The sequence below is a fragment of the Pan troglodytes genome, chromosome 20 (genome assembly GCF_028858775.2).
Source record: "Pan troglodytes isolate AG18354 chromosome 20, NHGRI_mPanTro3-v2.0_pri, whole genome shotgun sequence".
NCBI classification, from domain to species: domain Eukaryota; kingdom Metazoa; phylum Chordata; class Mammalia; order Primates; family Hominidae; genus Pan; species Pan troglodytes.
The window spans coordinates 38,137,436-38,156,550 of NC_072418.2; the positions used below are offsets into that span (position 1 = coordinate 38,137,436).

Consider the following 19,115-nt stretch of genomic DNA (forward strand, 5'->3'; position numbering starts at 1 on the left):
ACTCCAGACCTGCAGAGTCTGTCCTGAGACAGGTCAGACCTCGGCGGTGGGACGGGAAAGGGGGCCTCTCTGTCTAGAGACTTGCGCTCCGATGTAGTTGGAGGTGCTACACTGTGGCTGGCCACAGACCAACACGAGCAATGGACCACGAGAGGCCTGGGGTAGTTAGCCTTTCCTTCCTGTGCAGCCAAGAGCGGAAGGATGAGAGGGGTTCTTTCTGCCTCCTCCTTGGCATGAGCACCTCCACCTCCATGCCCACTCTGTCCTTTCTCCCAGGAGCAGCTGGCCGGAGAGTAACACGACTCCAGCCGGACATGGTCATGACTATTTCAGCCTGCAAGGTCATGACTCTCTGGCCCAGCTAGGACTCCTAGGGGAAAGGAAGTGCCTGGTCTACCGCCCTTCCCCTGCAAGTCTGAATGCTGTGTGGACAGAAGGAGGAGGACCCCATAAGGTAGGGGTATTGGAGTACTCGGGTGCCTGGGAAGATCCAAGCCCGGCCTATAGGGTCAAGGTCTTTTCCAAAACAGGGGAAACCCTTTCTGGTTCCCGAAGGTCCTCCCTTCCCTATTCGCTGGACAGGTGGGTGCCAAGAAGCCCCTGTCTTGAGGACAGAGAGACTGCGGTCTGGCCTCCCCAGACCCAGGCAGCCTCTAACATCACAGCCGCAGAGCAGAAACTGGCCTGGCTTCCTCCCAGGCCCAGAAGGCCCCAGCTGGCCACCTCCCTTTGTTTGTCTTGGGAGGGGCAACTGCTAAGCAAACAGGGAAGGGGAATCCCGATTCGGCCTCTCTGTCTGTCCGGCTAGCCGTTACCCAGGCCCGGGCTCTGGTGCCCACTGAGGCCTGGCTCCTTCCTGACCCTTTGTGTGGAAGGGACACAGGGCAGGAGTGGGTACAGAGAACACCCAGGGCTTTCCGAAAAAAATAGCCCAGGCCTCCCACAGATGAGAGAGGAGCTATGTGGTTCGGTAAACCTCAGTTCCAGCTACAGGCAAATGGGATTAACTGAGCACTTACTGTGTTGGGGCCCTGGCCTAGCCCCGTGCATGCCAGAGCCCTCCAGATACTGCCGGGCCACCCTGCGGGGTCCTATCAGATCTCGAGTCTCCAAAAGAGGAAACAGGCTTGGGGTCATAAGGGAATGAGGTTAGCAGGGGTGGTAATCCCACCCAGATCTCTCTGACTCTCAGATCACGGTTTTTTGTTTTTTTTTTTTTTCTGAGACAGGGTCTCGCTCTGTTGCCCAGGCTGGAGTGCAATGGCACAATCATAGCTCACTGCAGCCTCAAATTCCGGGATTCTCATGTGATCCTACCGCCTCAGCCTCCCGAGTAGCCAGGGCTATAGGGACGTGCCACCATGCCTAGCTAATTTTTAACTTTTTGTAGAGATAGGGTCTTGCTATGCTGCCCAGACTGGTCTCAAACTCCTGACTTCAAGTGATCCTTCTGCCTCAGCCTCCCAGAGAGCTGGGATTACAGGCATGAGCCACCGCGCCTGGTCCCCAACTGTGCTCTTAATCATAGCTCATTTCTCTTAGTGGAGCCACGGGGGAAGGTGGTAAGGGGGCTTAAGCGGGAGCTCTATCCCTCATCTCTCTTTTCTCTTTCCCAGAGACCATACCGCTGTTCCAGACCCTCTCCATGGATGATGTCCTGCCCCTGATGCCTTGGGAGACCCTGTTGGCACAGGGCAGTCCCCAGGGCTCGCCTGACCTCCCAGCAGGGCAGCGGAAGCAGCAGCCACAGGGTGACAGGGCCCAGGGCCTGGCCTCTGAGTCCTGGAAGCTCCTGGAGGTGCCCATCATTCACATAACGCCATCCAGTGATGGGGAGTCCCCCGCCTGCACCCCAACCCCCCGACGCCGGCAGCAGCAGAGGATGCCAGACCTGCAGAGTCTGTCCCAGGACAGGTCAGACCTGGGCAGTGGGACAGGAAAGAGGGTCTCTCTGTCTAGGGAGGGTTCTCTCTGTCAAGGGTGGGTTCCTTGTGGCTGCGGGTCAGAGCACAACCTTAGCCCCACAGAGGGCTGACTCAAAGCCACGAAACAGAAGCACAAACAAAAGGTAAAAACTGAGGGTGTGCGTTGGAACAACCAGCTATGAGTGAGCTCAGCTGAGTTCTGCCTAGTAAGAGTGGAGGGGAAGCTGGGCGCGGTGGCTCACGCCTGTAATCCCAGCACTTTGGGAGGCCGAAGCTGGTGGATCACCTGAGGTCGACAGTTCAAGACCAGCCTGGCCAACATGGTAAAACCCCATCTTGACTAAAAACACAAAATTAGCCAGCGATGGTGATGGATGCCTGTAATCCAAGCTATTCAGGAGGCTGGGGCAGGCGGTTTGCTTGAACCTGGTAGGCGGAGGTTGCAGTGAGCCGAGATTGTGCCACTGCTCCAGCCTGGGCGTCAGAGCAAGACTCTGTCTCAAAAAAAAAAAAAAAAAAAAGAGTGGATGGGTGGAGAGGGACCACACCCAGTGTTTTTCAAACTGTATGTCAAGACCCATTTAAGGGCCATAAAACTAATATAGTGAATTGCAATCAGCCCTTGTTTTTTGTTTTTTTCTTTTTGAGACAGCATCTCTCTGTCACCCAGGCTGAAGTGCAGTGGCATGATCTTGGCTCACTGCAACTTCCATTGCTCCCCTCTCCACCCAGCAGCTGGGACCACAGATGTGCACCACCACACCTGTCTATTTTTTTTGTATTTTTAGTAGAGACGAGGTCTGACCATGTTGCCCAGGCTGGTCTTGAACTCCTGAGCTCAGGTGATGCACCCTCCTCGGCCTCCCAAAGTGCTGGGATTGTGAGATGAGGCACCCGGCCGCAATCAGCACTTCTTTATCCAAATCAAAATAAAATAGAATTGCAAATAACACCATGCGTGAGGCCTAATGAGGGTAAGTGTGGTTTCTTACAACTTCTGTGGCATTATGTGTATTTCTAAGTGCGTGCTGGAAGCCCATGTGAAAGGTATTTCCTGCTGTAGATCACAGGCCAAAAAAACAAAAAAAAACAAAAAAAAAAAAAAAAAAAAAAAAAGAAGAAGAAGAAAAACAAAGAAAAAAAGAAAGTTTAAACAAAACTTCTGAAAAGAAACACTATCTCTGGTACAAGGAGACAGGAAATGGGAGGTTCAGGGCCATAGGGGGAAGAGGAAAGAACTCTACCGACCCTGAATAGAACAAGCAGCCACTGTGGTTTCTTCCAACAAGGGACACTCGATAAGAGTTAAAGTTTAGGAAGCAGAGCTTTGTGCATGGATGTGGAGAAATCGCAGAAACAATGATAATGGGGGACAGCAAGTTGCAAATGAAACAGAGGGAGCCTAATCGTGTATCTTTTAAAAAAGATACTGGATAATAGGTGATAGTGTTGGTGGATGCCTCGTGATGTAGAAAAAGGACAGAAAAGTACACAGGGTCCAGGCGTGCTGGCTCATGCCTGTAATCCCAGCACTTTGGGAGGCCGAGGCGGGCAGATTAACCTGAGATCAGGAGTTCAAGACCATCCTGACCAACACAGTGAAACCCCATCTCTACTAAAAATACAAAAATTAGCCAGGCATGGTGGCGCATGCCTGTAATCCCAGCTATTCAGGAAGTTGGGGCAAGAGAATCGCTTGAACCGAGGAGGTGGAGGCTGCAGTGAGCCAAGATCGAGCCACTGCACCACTCCAGCCTGAGCGGCAGAGCAAGACCTTGTCTCAAAAAAAAAAAAAAAAAAAAGCACAGGAAGGAAACACACCAACTGCATGGCAGGCAGAAGGCTCCTTGGGGGGCACGGGAAGGGAAAGGAGGGATGGGGAGCCAGGCCTTTGGTTGTAAGTGTAATCATTTATTTCTTTTAAAAAAAGGACCTGAAGCAAAATGGCAAAATGTCCACATCTATTCTATATAGGTACAGGGGACATAGAGGACTGTTATATTTTCTTCCTTTTTTTTTTTTTTGAGATGGAGTCTTGCTCTGTTGTCCAGGCTGGAGCGCAGTGGTGCGATCCTGGCTCACTGCCACTTCCACCTCCCGGGTTCAAGCAATTCTCCTGCCTCAGCCTCCTGGGTAGCTGGGATTACAGGTGCAAGCCACTACACCTGGCTAATTTTTTTGTATTTTTGATAGAGATGGGGTTTCACTCTGTTGGCCAGGCTGGTCTTGAACTCCTGATAGGTGATCCACCCTCCTTGGCCTCCCAAAGTGCTGGGATTACAGGTGTGAGCCAACGCGCCTGACCTGAAATAAATATTATTTAATTAAAAAACTAAAAGCATTACACTAGAAGAAACAGACCAAAGAGAAATCTAAAGAGATCAGTTGGACAGAGGAAGGTGGTATGAGGAGGGCCTCTCTTACATTGGCCGGTGGGAGGCAGCAAATGTCAGATGGTGGATGGGGGTTTTAGAGGTGGGGGGTAGCATGAGAGGTAGGGCACGGCGATGGGGGGGGGTGCTATCCATGCAGAGGGAATAGCCAGTGCAAAGGTCTTGGGGTAGGAGGCAGGAAGGTGCCTGGTGAGTTAGAAGAACAGCGGGTAGGCTGGATGGAGGGTGTGAGCCAGGGGGAGATGAGGAGCTGAAGTCAGAGAGCTGACAGGGGCCTTGGGTGCCAAGGTGAGGACTTTGCTTTTACCTGGAGTGAGGTACAGCTGGGGCAGGGCTCTGAGCCAGGAGGGTAGTTAACTGACTCAGGTGGTCCCAGGCTCTCTCTGGCTGCAGGTGAGAACAGACAGTAGGGGCAGGGATGGGAGCAGGGAGATCAGGCAGGAGAGGATGGAGGCTGGGCCAGGGCGTGGGCAGTGGAGGAAGAAGAGTTTAGAATCTGGAGCGATTGATTTTATACGTGGAGCCCACAGAGTTTGTGACAGATTGGATGTGGTGTGAAGGAAAAGAGAGGGTCAGAAAAGACTCTGAAGTTCTGGGCCTGCCATTCATCAAAATGGAGAAGTCAGGTGGGCTTCTTTTGCAGGAGGAGGGGAAGGGTTGATGGAGAGGGTTGGGAAGGGAGTTTTTTCAAAAGAGGCGGGGACAGCGTACCCTGGAGAGCGCTGGGGAGCCACAGCCCCGGAGCTGTGAGGTGGGACTCGCATTTCTGTGTGGTTGGGCCAGGAGTCCAGGACACCACCTGACTCTGACCTCTTGCAGACGGGGCGGGGGAGGGGGGACGCAGGTTATGGCGTCAGAGCAGGATCGAATCCAACTCTGCCGCCTACCTACCGGGTGACCCCAACAAGTCACTTCCCATCTTAGAGGCCGGGCTTCTCCTTCCGTAAAAGGACTGATTTTGCCCGTTGCTGCGCTGTCCCCGGGAAAAGCCCTTACCACCGAGTTAGTGGGACTCCCAGCACTGGGGTGATGAGCGCAAGGTCTCAGCACAGATAAGAGCCAGGGAGGCTGGATTCTGACTTGGTACTTGGCCTGGCTGACCAAAACTGGGAAGTCCCTAGAAACGGAGGCACGGGACCTCCTGGGACCAGGAACCCGGGCTCAGAGACTGGGAGAGGGAAGGAGGAGGCGGCCAACCGGCCCCACCCCTTCCCGCCAGCTTCGGGCCCCCTCCCCCATACACACACCTCGGTTTCCCAGCATCTCCGGTCCTCCCCCACCTTCGCCCCGGCTCTCAGGTTCCTCCCTGGGAGGTCCAGGAGCTTCTGGCCAGGGGCATAGTAGTTGCTAGGGACCCTTTTCTAGGTACTAGGGGAGGGGGCTCCCCAACCTGCGGGCAGGCAGCTGCCTCCACGATGTTTGGTTTTAATAAAGTCTCTTTGTTTCCTTCTCTGTCTCTCTGCCCCTCTGTTTTCCCTTCTCTGTCCAGTCCCTCTCTCCCCGGCTTCTCCCTCCTTCTAGGCCTCTGCGGCCCCTCCCCGCCTTCCCTCCCGGGCTGGGGGCGGCGCCGTGACGCGGCGGGGCGGGGGAAGGAAGGGGGTGTCGCTGACGCCGCGGCGGCCTCCGGCGGCTCCGGCCTTTTGTGCGGGCGGTTGGGTCGGGTGGGGGCGGCGGCCGCGGAAGGCCAGGCCGGTGCCCTGCGGGGACGCCCAGCGCAGCCCAGCCCCGCGCAGCCCAGCCCTGCCCTGCCCTGCCCTGCCCTGCCCTGCGCCCGGGGCGCGCCCACCGCGCCGCATCCATGTTCGAGTAAGTACGGGCGACTAGAGCTCAGGGACCGGGCGCGCGGGGGAGGCCACCGGAGGGAGGGGGCGCCGCGGGCTTGGGGAGGGGGCGGCGCGGCCGCTGCAGAGGTCGGGGGCCTCTGCACATGGCTCTGGCCGGGGCGATCGGGGTGGGGGCGGGGCAGGGGGCCCCCGGGCGAGGGGTGCAGCTGGGGAGTGGGGCGCGGACGCAGGGCAGGGCCCGGGGTCTGGGTCGCCACTGCCGGCCCGCGACGCACTGGGTTGCGGGGTTTGGCTGGGGGCCCGCGGGTTCATCTCGCGGGGAGGGCCCTCAGGCCTGGCAACCCCCTTCCTGGTAAGCCAGGGGTGAGCGCGAGGCCGAACTGGGGCTCCGGCCTGGGATGGAGACAGGATCGGGACCAGCCCAGGCCCACAGGCCGCGGAGCCCTGGGCGCGCCGGGAGTAGGCAGCCCCCTCCTGCCTGGGCCCCCTCCCACCGTCCTTGGCTGTTGCGGGTCTCGGGGCTGCCGGGGGTGGGGGCTTCCTGCGTCTCTCCAGGACCGCGTGCTTGAGATCATGGAGGGCGGGGGGTCCTGTGTGCTCGGAATTGACTTCTTACTCCCCTTCCGGTCCAGGTGGGCGCATGTGCTTCCGACTGTGAATTGTCTTGCAAATGTGTGTACGTGTGTATGGGGCTGCTAGCCTGCAGCAGCTTTGGGCCTCTGATAGAGTTCCTGCGTGTAACTTAACCACTAATTCTGACCGCGGCTCTGTGTGTTACTGTAAGTTACCTGTGTGTGTCTGGGGCTCCAAATCTGTGGCTGTGAGCAGCTGGTTGTGTGCGTGTTGTGTCTCATTCCATCTGTAGCTCCCTGTGCAGATATAAATTACCCCTGTGTGTCTGAGTGTGACGTTGGAGTGTGTGTACATGTGTCTGGAGTTACCGTGTGTAGCAGCTCTGATCCTTCTTGGGCTGTGTGTGTTTTACCATTAATTCTATCTGTAGCTCCAAGCGTCGCTGTAAGTTACCAGTGTGCATCCCATTGTGACTTGGTGGTGTGTGTACAGGTGTGCCTGGGGCTCTGGGTTCTACCATGACCCTCTGTGCCTGCATATGCCTGTAATTTAGCTCTGAAACGCTCTTCTTCTTTTTTTTTTTTTTTTTTCTTTTGAAATAGAGTCTGGCTCTGTCGCCCAGGCTAGAGTGCAGTGGCACGATCTCGGCCCACTGCAACCTCCTCCTGCTGGGTTCAAGCAATTCTCCTGCCTCAGCCTCCTGAGTAGCTGGGATTACAGGCGTGTGCCACCACGCCTGGCTAAGTTTTGTATTTTTAGTAGAGATGGGGTTTCACCATGTTGGCCAGGCTGATCTCGAACTCCTGACCTCAGGTGATCCACCCACCTCGGCCTCCCAAAGTGCTGAGATTACAGGCTTAAGCCACCGCGCCTGGCTTGAAACTCTCATTTAGCTCTGTGTGCCAATGTAAGTTACATTTGTGACATTGTTGTGTGGGGCTCTGTGAGTGTGGCTGTAACTTAATCTGATTCCATCTTTGTGTGAACATTCCCTTGTGTATTCCTTTGTGACAGTATTGAGTGGTGCCTAGGCTTCTCTGTGTACAGCTGAGACCCTTTGTGGTTTTGTGTGTGTGTGTGTGTGAACAGTGTGAGACCCCTTGTGGCTCTCTGTAGGCTTGGAACCCTCCCTTCTAAGACCCTGGGAGTACCCAGGGCACTTTGGAGACAATAATGATAACTGACGTTGTCCACCTGTTACAGTTAGTATAGCATGTGCCACGCATTATTCCACTACCTGGCCACTGTGTCCTCGAGATCCAGGCCCTGCTCGGCTGCATTATTCCCAAGTCCTGCTTGACTGTGTGAGCATCAGGGCTCTCCACCAGCTACAGCCACTGACACCTCCACCCCTTGCCACTTTACCTTTTCTTTTCCTTTTTCTCTTTCTTTTAGACGCAGTCTCGCTCTGTCACCCAGGCTGGAGTGCAGTGGCACCATCTCGGCTCACTGCAACCTCCGCCTCCTGGGTTCAAGCGATTATTCTGCCTCAGCCTCCCGAGTAGCTGGGATTACAGGTGCGTGCCACCACACCTGGCTAATTTTTGTATTTTTGGTAGAGACGGGGTTTCACCATGTTGGCCAGGCTGGTCTCAAACTCCTGACCTCAGGTGATCCACCCGCCTCGGCCTCCCAAAGTGCTGGGATTACAGGCGTCAGCCACTGCGCCCAGCCCCTTGCCACTTTAGAAGTAGCCTTTTCTCTGTCTTCCCTGCCAGACGGTGAGCCCACTGCGGGCGCAGAAACAACTCAGTGGGGATGTGTTGGCTGACCGTGGGACCTGATTTACCTGGGACTATGTATGCGTCACCTGGGGTCTTTTGGGACCGGTCTTTCACTGTATGGCTGTCTTTGGCTCTTTGCTGAGACTTCCTCGTGGCTATGTATGTGAATATAATTTATCCGGGACTTTCTGTGGGTCGCTGTATGTTTCTGTGACCCTCTGCAGCTCTGTGTCTGTGTGCACACATGCATGTGTCTGGATAACTTTTCTGGGAAATTGCCATGTGACTGTAGCAGACTAGCAATGCTGCAGGTGTGTGCGTGTGTGTGTGTGTGTGTGTGTAATTACTCTGTGGCTTTCTGTAGCATACCTATGATGCTGTTGCTCTGTGCGTGTGCGCGCGCGCGTGTGTGTGTGTGTGTGTGTGTGCATATGAGAGAGAGAGAGAGGAAAGAGACTCCTTGCAATTGTAGGGAAATGCAGTTTACCCCTGACACCTACTGTGTGACAATCATTGAGTTTCCCTTTTATGCACACCTGTGGATGCATCCGCCCTTTTCTGACCAGAGGCTGCTCTGGGTCCATTGGGGCCTAGGAAGTTGGAGGTCAGGTGTCTGCGGAAGCAAAACAACGTCCCTTCCGAGTCTCCTCACCCCTATAACAGTCCCCCAGGCTCCTCCCTTCACTCTGCCTTCAGCTATCCTGGTTGGGCAGCCGCAGGGTCCGCCCTCGAGTACTTCCTCTTTGCCCAGCCCTGGAGCAAAAACTGGGGGCGTGGTCCCTGCCCTGTCTGTGTGCCTTGAGCCTCTCTTCAGGATTCCGGCCCCCAGGCCCTGCCCCTAGATCTGTGGCTGCGGGAAAGTAGGGCAGGTCTGTGTTTCAGGCTAGAGGGCTGAGAAAAGCAGGCAGGGGAGGATGTGGTCCTGCTGCTTAGGAGTCCCTCCCTGCTCACCAGTGCTGTCTGGGTGAAGCCAAACTCCTGACTAGGGTCACCAGGCCTGTGCACCTCCGCTACTCCCTCAGCCCCACTGGCCACCTCACTCACACTCAGACCTGCCAGGCTCAGTCCTGTCCCTGAGCTTGATGTTCTCCACCTGGAACAGTCTTCTCCCAGCCTTTGCCACATCTGTTCTTTGTCCTCAGGTGAACAAGTGGGCTTTGTTCAGGAAGGCTTTTGCTGACTCTTACTAAAGAAATTGGTTGGGCACAGTGGCTCATGCCTGTAATCCCAGCACTTTGGGAGGCCAAGGTGGGAGGATCACTTGAGGTCAGGAGTTTGAGACCAGCCTGGGCAACATAGCAAGACCCCATCACTACAAAAAAACTTTAAAAATCAGCTAGGCATGGTGGTGTGAGACTGTAGTCCCAGCTATCAGGGAAGCTAAGGCTGGAGGATCGCTTGAGCCCAAGAGTTCGGGCCTGGAGTGACCTGGGAGGCTGAGGATTGAGAATTCCTTGAGCCCAGGAGTTCGGAGCTGCCGTTAACCATGATTTTGCCACTGTACTGCAGCCAGGGTGACAGAGTGTGACCGTGTCTCTAAAAAAAATTTAAAAAGCATCTCTGCCCCCCTAGTTGTCCCATCCCTTATCTCTGTGGTCCTCAAACTTGAATGTGTGTCGGAATCTCTGGCCCCACCCCAGTTCTGATTCAGAAGGTTGGGAGTGGGTCCTGGACTCTGCCTTTTGAACACTTTCCAAGTCCTGCCTGCTGCTCTCTGGGGCTCATACTGAGCAGCATTGCTTTATGGCGTTCACCAGTGTCTGAGGTCGCCATCCCTGCTCACTTGTTTTCTTACTGACGGTCTATGTTTCCCTGTTTCAGCGTCAGGTCCTTGCAGGCAGGGGCTTGTATGGGCTTTGCTCACTTCCTTGTGGCGGGTGCAGGGTATTTAGAGGTGAAAGGCTGGAGTTGAGGGTCAGTCATGGAGGCGCCTAACATCAGGCGTAGTGCTTGTGAGGTCCCTGTCAGGGTCAGCAGAGCGTCATGGACAGTGGTGCACTGGGCTGGCAGCCGCGCTGTACACTCCATCTTAGTCCGCCAGTCCCTGTGGGAGGGAAAGCAGCGTAGTTAAACCAGGTGCCCTCCAGGTACTGGGCTTTGTGGATCTCACCTCACCTCCATCTCTGTGCAACCCTAGGAGGTGGGCACTAATTCCCATCATACCCAAGAGGAAACTGAGGCACAAGAGGGTTCAGACACTGGCTCAGGGTCACACAGAAAGGACGCGGTGGCACTTGACTGGAAGGTCCTTGGACTGTGGGGCCCACACTCCAGGCTGCTGCCCTGGAGACCTGCGGGGTCCAAGGAGTCGTGCACCTGCTGGAACCCAAGTTCTATGGGGGGCGGGGAAGGAGGGCCGATCACCCAGGCCATCCCCAACAGTATGTGCTCACGGAGCACCTCCTGTGCGCCAGGCCCTGCTCTAGGTGATGGGGACACTCAACATCGTGGGTGGGGGTTGGGGGCGGGGAGAGAAGGATAAGAACTAGGGGGAAATACTGAAGGTCCCGGGAGGCAGCAGGGAGACTTGCTTCGCAGAAAGAGAGCAGGGAGGGGGATCGGGAGGGCGGGGTAGGGGGTGTTAAATAGGGAGGTAGGGAAGGTGTCCACTGAGCAGAGACCTGAGGGAGGTGGGGGAGCCCTGTGGATGTGGATGTCTGGGAGGAAGGGCATTTTGAGCAGAGGCACCGACCAAGGCAGGAGCTGGGAGAGGGAGTGCAGGGCTGATGAGGGCAGAGAGGGACCAGCCAGGAGGACCCTGATGGACTCAGGTGATCCCAGGCTCCCTCCCACTACAGGTATGGGCAGGGATGGGAACAGGGAGACCAGGGAGGAGGCTGCTGGGATGGCCCAGGGGAAAAGCAGTGGCCTGGGCCACTGGCTGTTTAATTATTTTATTCACGTATTTTATTCCACAAATTTATTTTACAAGTGTTACATGAGTGCCTACCCTGCATCCTGTCCCACATTGTGCTGGGGACAGAGCAGTGACCCACAGACCCGTGAAGGACTTGGACCTGTCATCAGACAGTGACGGCCCAGAGTAGTCCAGGATGGGAGCTGCCCAGGGGACTGTGGGGTCACGCATGAGCCAAAGTCCTGAAGGACAAATAAGGATTTGCTAGGCAAAGAAGAACTACGATCTGGACAGACAGAATGGCATATGTTAAGGCTTGGAGGTAAGAGAGACAACTTTGAGTTGCCCCAGGTGGTGGAGGGAATCCCACCTGCACCCCAGAATACATCAAGGCCCCCAAATGGGAATCCTGCCTTGAAATAAACCAAGCCCGTGGCCCGGTGCAGTGGCTCACAGCTGTAATCTCCTAGCACTTTGGGAGGCTGAGGCAGGTGGATTGCCTGAGCTCAGGAGTTTGAGACCAGCAACGTGGTGGAACCCTGTCTCTACTAAAATACAAAAAATTAGCTGGGCATGGTGGTGGGTGCCTGTAATCCCAGCTACTCCGGAGGCTGAGGCAGGAGAATCACTTGAACCTGGGAGGCGCAGGTTGCACTGAGCTGAGATAGTGCCACTGCACTCCAGCCTGGGTGACAGCGTGACTCTTTGTCTCCAAAAAATAAAGAAAAAAGAAAGAAACCAGGCCCGTATCCTATGGCAAGTGGTTTGCCGCTTTGAGCTAGTTTCCTCCTCTGTAAAGCAGGGATGGTGAATCATATCAAAGGCACCGGCTTGAGAAATAATACGGTTAATCATACAGAGAGCTTGACATATTTCCTGATAAGGAGTCAACAAAGAATGTCCTTTTAAAGTTCCCGACGCCATCCCCACAGTCCTTATTACAGTTCGTGTTTGCACAGTGAAGTTGGGAGTGTCCTGTTTGTTCAGTGTCTGCCTCCCCACCAGAAGGCTCATTCCCCAAGGGCAGGGGCCATGTCCTGCGGGCTCTACTGATGCCAGCTCCAGCCAGCGTGCAGATTATTCATTTAGCCTCTGGTGGTTATTGAGCATTCGCTATGTGCCTAGAGTTTTGGGCTCTAGGGACCCGGTGGTAACCAAGACCTGAAGGTCACAGTCTGGGTAGACAGTAAACAAACAGTAAACAAGCAGGACACTCCAGATAGCCTGGGGTGTGGCGACAGAGGTGCCTGCCTTAGGCTGGATGATGGAGAAGGAGAGCATTTGAGCTGAAGGGGACAGAGCTGGTGATGCCGGGGCCATGGAAGGACATTCAGGCGGAGGGACTACAAGTGTGGAGGCCTTGGCATGGGAATGAGATTGGAGAGCTTAGGGACAAAAGCAGGCTGGGATGGCCAGGGTAGAGGAAGGACAGGGAGAGGGAGGACATGAGGTCAGTGAGGTTCCAGGGCCAAATCACCACACCAAGGTGAGGTCTTTGCTTTTACCTGGAGTGAGGGGCACCCAGGGCAGGGCTCAGACCTGACTCAGACGGTCACAGGTCTCCTCTGGTTGTAGGACACCAGTGAAGAGGCTGCTGGGGTGTCCAGGCTGGAGGTGATGGAGGCTGGAGCAGGGAGAAATGAGTATAATAAAAATAATGGATGCTGGGTGCAGTGGCTCACGCCTGTAATCCCAGAATTTTGGGAGGCCGAGGTGGGCGGATAACCTGAGGTCAGGAAGGAGTTCAAGACCAGCCTGGCCAACATGGTGAAACCCTGTCTCTACAAAAAATGCAAAAATTAGCGGGGCATGATGGCGGGTGCCTATAATCCCAGCTACTGGGGAGGCTGGGGTGGAAGAATCGCTTGAACCTGGGAGGTGGAGGTTGCAGTGAGTCGAGATCATGCCATTGCACTGCAGCCTGGGCGACAGAGTGAGACCCCATCTCAAAAAAATAAAAATAATAGAAATAGAGCTGGGTGCAGTGGCTCACACCTGTAATACCAGCACTTTGATAGTGCCCAAGGTGGGAGGATCACTTGAGGTCAGGAGTTTGAGAACAGCCTGGGCAACATAGCTAGATCCCATCTGTACAAAAATTTTTTAAAAATAAGAAAGCTGATAACAGTGGTGTGTACCTGCAGTCCCAGCTACCCGGGAGGCTGAGGCAGGAGGATTACTTGAGCCCGGGAGCTCGAGGCTGCAGTGAGCTGTGATTGTGCCACTGCACTCCAGCCTGAGTGACAGAGCGAGACCCTATCTCTAAAAATAAAAATAAAAATAAATAATGGAAATAGATTTTGAAATGAGAGATGAAGAAAATAAAGAAATTAAGAAAGATGCGTAGGGTTTTAGCTCCGACAACTGAGTGGAAAGTCGCTGTTCAATAAATATTTGTTGTATGAATCAGTAAGTTAATTTTAAAAATAGCAGGTATAGGCCAGGCGCGGTGGCTCACACCTGTAATCCCAGCATTTTGGGAGGCTGAGGTGGGCAGATCACTTGAGGTCAGGAGTTCAAGACCAGCCTGGCCAACATAGTGAACCCCCGTCTCTACTAAAAATACAAAAATTAGCCAGGCATGGTAGTGTGATCCTGTAATCCCAGCTACTCAGGAGGTTGAAGCAGGAGAATCTCTTGAACCCAGGAGGCGAAGGTTACAGTGAGCTGAGATCACACCACTGCACTCCAGCCTAGGTGACAGAGTGAGAGATTCCGTCTTAAAATAAAATAAAATAAAACAGCAGGTGTCTTTGAGAGCTCACTATGTGCCATGCTCTGTTAGAATTACTTTACATGGGCTGGGCACGGTGGTTCATGCCTGTAATCCCAGCATTTTGGGAGGCTGAGGCCAGAGGATCACTTGAGGCCAGGATTTTGAGACCAGCTTGGGCAACTTAGGAAGACCCTGTCTCAAAAAAAATTAAAGTAGGCTGGGCACGGTGGCTCCCACCTGTAATCCCAGCACTTGGGAGGCCAAGGTGGGCGGATCATGAGGTCAAGAGTTTGAGACCAGCCCAGCCAACATGGTTAAACCCCATCTACTAAAAATATAAAAGCTAGCCATGTGTGGTGGCAGGAACCTGTAGTCCCAGCTACTTGGGAGGCTAAGGCAGGAGAATCAGTTGAACCCAGGAGGCAGAGTTTGCAGTGAGCCGAGATCATGCCACTGACTCCAGCCTGGGCAACAGAGCAAGACCCTGTCACAAAAAATAAATAAATAAAATAAAGTAAGATAAAGGAAGTGCTTTACATGTCCTGATTTGTTTAAGCCCCAAAACAACCGGATGAGGACATGTATTTATCATCCCTGGATTACTGATGAAGTAACCGTAGCACAGAGACGTTAAGGAGCATGTTCTGAGTGTCACTGCTGGGAAGAGGAACAGGATGGCTGGGTGGATGGGTGTGTATTCGGGGATCAATGGGTGGGCCTCTGAAAATAGGCCTGTCCCCGAATCCCAGCCTGTTTTTTCCAGTTAACACTTCTCTTCCTCTTCCTGCCCCCAGCACCACACCCCACTCTGGCCGGAGCACGCCAAGCAGCTCCCCATCGCTCCGGAAACGGCTGCAGCTCCTGCCCCCAAGCCGGCCCCCACCTGACCCAGAACCAGGCACCATGGTGGAGAAGGGATCAGATAGCTCCTCAGAGAAGGGTGGGGTGCCTGGGACCCCCAGCACCCAGAGCCTAGGCAGCCGGAACTTCATCCGCAACAGCAAGGTTGGTGCAAGCCCAGGTGGGGTGGGGAGAGGGCTAGTGGGGGCTGGCCGGTGATCTAGGGGCTCATCCTGACTCCTCTCCTTTTCTTTGCAGAAGATGCAGAGCTGGTACAGTGTAAGTGTCTGGGCAAGGGGCTTGCTGGAGGGCTGGGAGGACCGGGTGCTGGGCCAGGAGCCCCAGGCTGCAACAGTCAAGGAGTGCGTGCTGAGATGGAGTGGGTGCAGACCTAGGGTCACATTCTATGCTATTATTTATGTGCGGTGTGACCTTGGGTGAGTTACTTAACCTCTCTGGGCCTCTCTCTGTCCTTGAGAAACAGCCCCACCTTACAAGGCTGAAGGGAACATTGAATGAGTCAGTGATGTTGGTGGGTGCTTGGTACGGGGCCCGGCTTACATAAGAAATCTGTAAATGGCAGCTGTCATTGTGGCTACTGGTGTGTTGTGTGCATTGGAATCTGTCAGGGACTTAAGAGACTGAGGGGGTTCCAGGAGCTTTGTGGGGCAGCATTGGGAGTGTGAACCCCCATCCAGGTTCTCACCTCTCAAACTTCCTCAGATGCTGAGCCCCACTTATAAGCAGCGTAATGAGGACTTCCGGAAACTGTTCAGCAAACTCCCCGAAGCAGAACGCCTCATTGTGGGTGAGTCCCGGACCCCCAGTCCCAGCTCCTAGCCCAGCCCTGCAACTCTCCGCCAGCCCGCGGGCGCCAGCTGAGCCTCGTGACTTGGGTGTCCTCCTGTCTCTCCCCGCCCCTCTCAGATTACTCCTGCGCCCTGCAGCGTGAGATCCTGCTCCAGGGCCGCCTCTACCTCTCCGAGAACTGGATCTGCTTCTACAGCAACATCTTCCGCTGGGAGACCACGGTGAGCCCGCAGCAGGGCAGGGTACAGGGGCGGGGGCCCCCATGGCCAGGCCCCACCCCGCTCCTATTGACCCTCCTGCTGTCCTCAGATCTCCATCCAGCTGAAGGAAGTGACATGTCTGAAGAAGGAAAAGACGGCCAAGCTGATCCCCAACGCCATCCAGATCTGCACGGAGAGCGAGAAGGTGACGGAGGACCCGGTGACGGGACCACGCGGTCACCCCCTCAGCAGGCCGCCTCCCCCAAACATGCAAAGCCTCATTTGTTCTGCACCCTGAGTTCTCTCCGAGCTGTCCCCTTCTCTCTGTTCTCCCGGCCCAGGCGCCCATCACCCCTGACCTGATCCCCGCACCAGCCTCTCCTCTCTTTCCCTGCAACCTGTTACCTCACACAGCTGCTCAGGAACAGCAGAAATAGTAAAACTCTTCCATGTATGTGGCACCTCAGCCGCCCCTCCCTTCGTAAGTCTCCCCGATGTTGTGTCCTGTCCCTGTCATTGTGGCCTCATGTCCGTTGGTTGCAAGATGGCTTTCTCACCAGCGGTCCAACAAGAAGGGGGACAGGTGTGGGGGACACTTCCCAGCAGACTTCTCTTTGTGTTTTGTTGGTTAAAAGTGGATCTGGCCAGGTGTAGTGGCTCATGCCTGTAACCCTAGCATTTTGGGGAGGCTGAGGCAGGAAGATTGCTTGAGCCCAGGAGGTTGAGGCTAGCCTGGGCAACATAGTGAGACCCTGTCTCTTAAAAAGCAAAAAATTAACCAGGTGTGGTGGCACGCACCTGTAGTCCCAGCTACTCACTCAGGAGGCTGAGACAGGAGGATGGCTTGAGCCCAGGAGGTTGAGGCTGCAGTGAGCCGTGATCATGCCACTGCACTCCAGCCTGGGTGACAAAGCCAGACCCTGTCTCAAAAAAAAAAAAAAAAAAAAAAAAAAGGATCAACTGACCATTCTTAGTGGCAAAAGAGGCTGGGCAAGTTCCCTGGGCTCCCCCCATCACATCCCAGCCCCTCTGGGCTGACCCTGTCTAGAGATGCATCTGTCCCCTCCTTGGACTGGGAGCTCCAAGGACAGGGCCAGGGGTCGTCTCCCCATCCCAGTGATTCTGGAATTGTCCAGGGCAGGGCCGGGCGCAGGACAGACGTTTTGTGGAACTAACGCAGGGGGGAATTAGTGGATTCATGGGGCCAAAGATGTGGCCTCAGCGCAGATGAGGGTGGCGCTTCCCCACCTCTGTCCTGGTCGCTCCCCAGCCTGCTCACCTCTCTCTCTCTCTCTCCCTGACAGCATTTCTTCACTTCCTTTGGGGCCCGTGACCGCTGCTTCCTCCTCATCTTCCGCCTCTGGCAGAATGCACTGCTTGAAAAGGTGGGCCTGGGTGAGGCCCGGGTGGGGATGGGGGGTTTCCAGGGGGACCATGGAGCCAGGGACCCAAGAACTTGCGGAGCTGGAGGCAGCCCTGGCTCTTCTCCACGGGCACCAGGCCCAGTGCCCCTGCAGCTCCTCCCTGGGCCCCACCTGACCCCGAAGCTGAGTCTCTGGCAAAGGGACATGAATTGGTGTAAACCGTCGTAATTCTTCCCTGGGGCTGGGAATGATTTTCACCCTGAAGGACATCCAGGTTCCGCTGGCAGCAGGGGAGTGTGGATAGAGGCTGGGAGGTCATCACAGGATGCCGGCTATGGCTGGTCCACAGCACCTCAGAGAGCCCCAGCCCCATCCTCTGGCTGAGCGGCACTCACGCGCTGCCTTCTCAGAGGCTCCGATGTCCCTGGAGCAGGCAGGAGTGCTGAGGGTCCCATTCAGCATCCTGAGAGAGGGACAGCGCACAGTCAGGCCCTAAGGAGGACAGGGCAGAGCCCCGGGATTCCAGCCCCATCCCCTGGGGCAAGTGATTGAACCCCATTTGTCAAATGGGGGCCATCCCCACTTCACAGCACCCAGAATTTTGCCCAGAATAAGTACTCAGTCATGTCAGCTCTTAAGAGCAGAGTAGCCCAGCGGTTAGCTCCCTCGCCACCCCCTCTGCCCCCCGGCTGTAGACCAGCTCCCCTGGGGTCACATCTCAGCACTGCTACTTCCTGGCTGGACCCCGGCATGTCACCTTGCACTTCTCAGCACCATTGTCTTAAAAGGATGATGAGGTTAGCACCTACTTTCCAGATGGTTTTGAAGATACAGTGAGTTAGTACATCTGTAAAGTGGTTAGAAGAATGCACCTAGTTGACCAGGTGGCAAATGTCTGCTGCTATCATCACTTACTGTTAACTGTCATCACTGTCATTCAGCCACTCTGGCCATGGGTGGCTGAAAGCTCAAGGCTCCCGAGGACACTTGGGAAAAGATTCGGGGGGCCACGATGGCATAGGCATGGGAGACTCAGCCCTGGAGTCTGGCAGGGCTTGACCAAGTCACTTGGTGACCTTGAACACATGACTTTCCCTACATGACTTCCCCTTCCTGGGACTCCGTATTCTCTGTAAAGATGGGAACATTCATGGCTGGGCACGGTGGCTCATGCCTGTAATCCCAGCACTTTGGTAGACCAAGACGGGCGGATCGTGGTGCCCACGAGGTCAGGAGTTCGAGACCAGCCTGGCCAACATGGTGAAACCCCGTCTCTACTAAAATTGCAAAAATTAGCTGGGCGTGGTAGCACGCACCTGTAATCCCAGCTCCTTGGGAAGCTGAGGTAGGAGAATCGCTTGAACCCAGGAGGGAGAGGTTGCAGTGAGCTGAGATCACACCACTGCACTCCAGCCTGAGCGACAGAGCCAGACTCCATCTCCAAAAAACAAACAAAAAAAGTTATAAAAAAATGGGAACATTCTCTGGCCAGAGTATTGTGGGGACTTGGGAAGCAGGAAGTTTGAGTCCTGGGCGCAGGCCCTGGAGGGGCTGTAGCAGGGGATTTCCCGCGTGCTGAGGCCAGGTCTGGTGCGGGAGATCGTGGCTGCCTCCTTGTGGAAGCCAGGGGAACTGCGGAGGCCGAGGGCTGGTGGGGAATCTGGCGGGCCGGGCTCTGGCTGGGGTGAGATGGAGGCCAACCCCAGGTCCCGCCTCCCCAGACGCTGAGTCCCCGCGAGCTCTGGCACCTGGTGCATCAGTGCTACGGCTCAGAGCTGGGCCTCACCAGTGAGGATGAGGACTATGTCTCCCCCTTGCAGCTGAACGGTCTGGGGTGAGTTGGAGGTCAAAGGAGGTTGAAGGGTTCGGGGGAGAACAGGACGGTCGGCGTGCAGAGTTCCTGGAGTGCTGGGGGGCCTGAGATGGTTG

The 19,115-nt window shown here is 55.2% G+C and overlaps 1 protein-coding gene across 7 annotated transcripts in view; it reads left to right on the forward strand.

Moving 5' to 3' along the window:
• Positions 1-371: 371 nt before the first annotated feature.
• GRAMD1A (GRAM domain containing 1A) overlaps positions 372-19,115 on the forward strand; it is a 31,758-nt gene continuing 13,014 nt past the window's right edge. For 2 of the 7 annotated variants that reach the window (XR_010153576.1, XM_063800672.1), the window contains exons 1-8: positions 1,631-1,914; positions 14,767-14,977; positions 15,071-15,091; positions 15,536-15,620; positions 15,740-15,843; positions 15,932-16,027; positions 17,127-17,207; positions 18,908-19,020. Coding sequence is in view for 6 of the 7 variants with exons in the window: in XM_063800672.1 (XP_063656742.1) it covers positions 1,646-1,914; positions 14,767-14,977; positions 15,071-15,091; positions 15,536-15,620; positions 15,740-15,843; positions 15,932-16,027; positions 17,127-17,207; positions 18,908-19,020 (980 nt within the window). In the remaining variant the exon portion in view is untranslated. Of the gene's footprint in view, positions 455-1,616; positions 1,915-5,954; positions 6,125-6,734; positions 6,882-11,331; positions 11,579-14,766; positions 14,978-15,070; positions 15,092-15,535; positions 15,621-15,739; positions 15,844-15,931; positions 16,028-17,126; positions 17,208-18,907; positions 19,021-19,115 lie in introns of those variants that run through there. The other 5 variants (XM_054673284.2, XM_054673287.2, XM_009435284.4 and 2 more) reach the window with 5 other exon arrangements.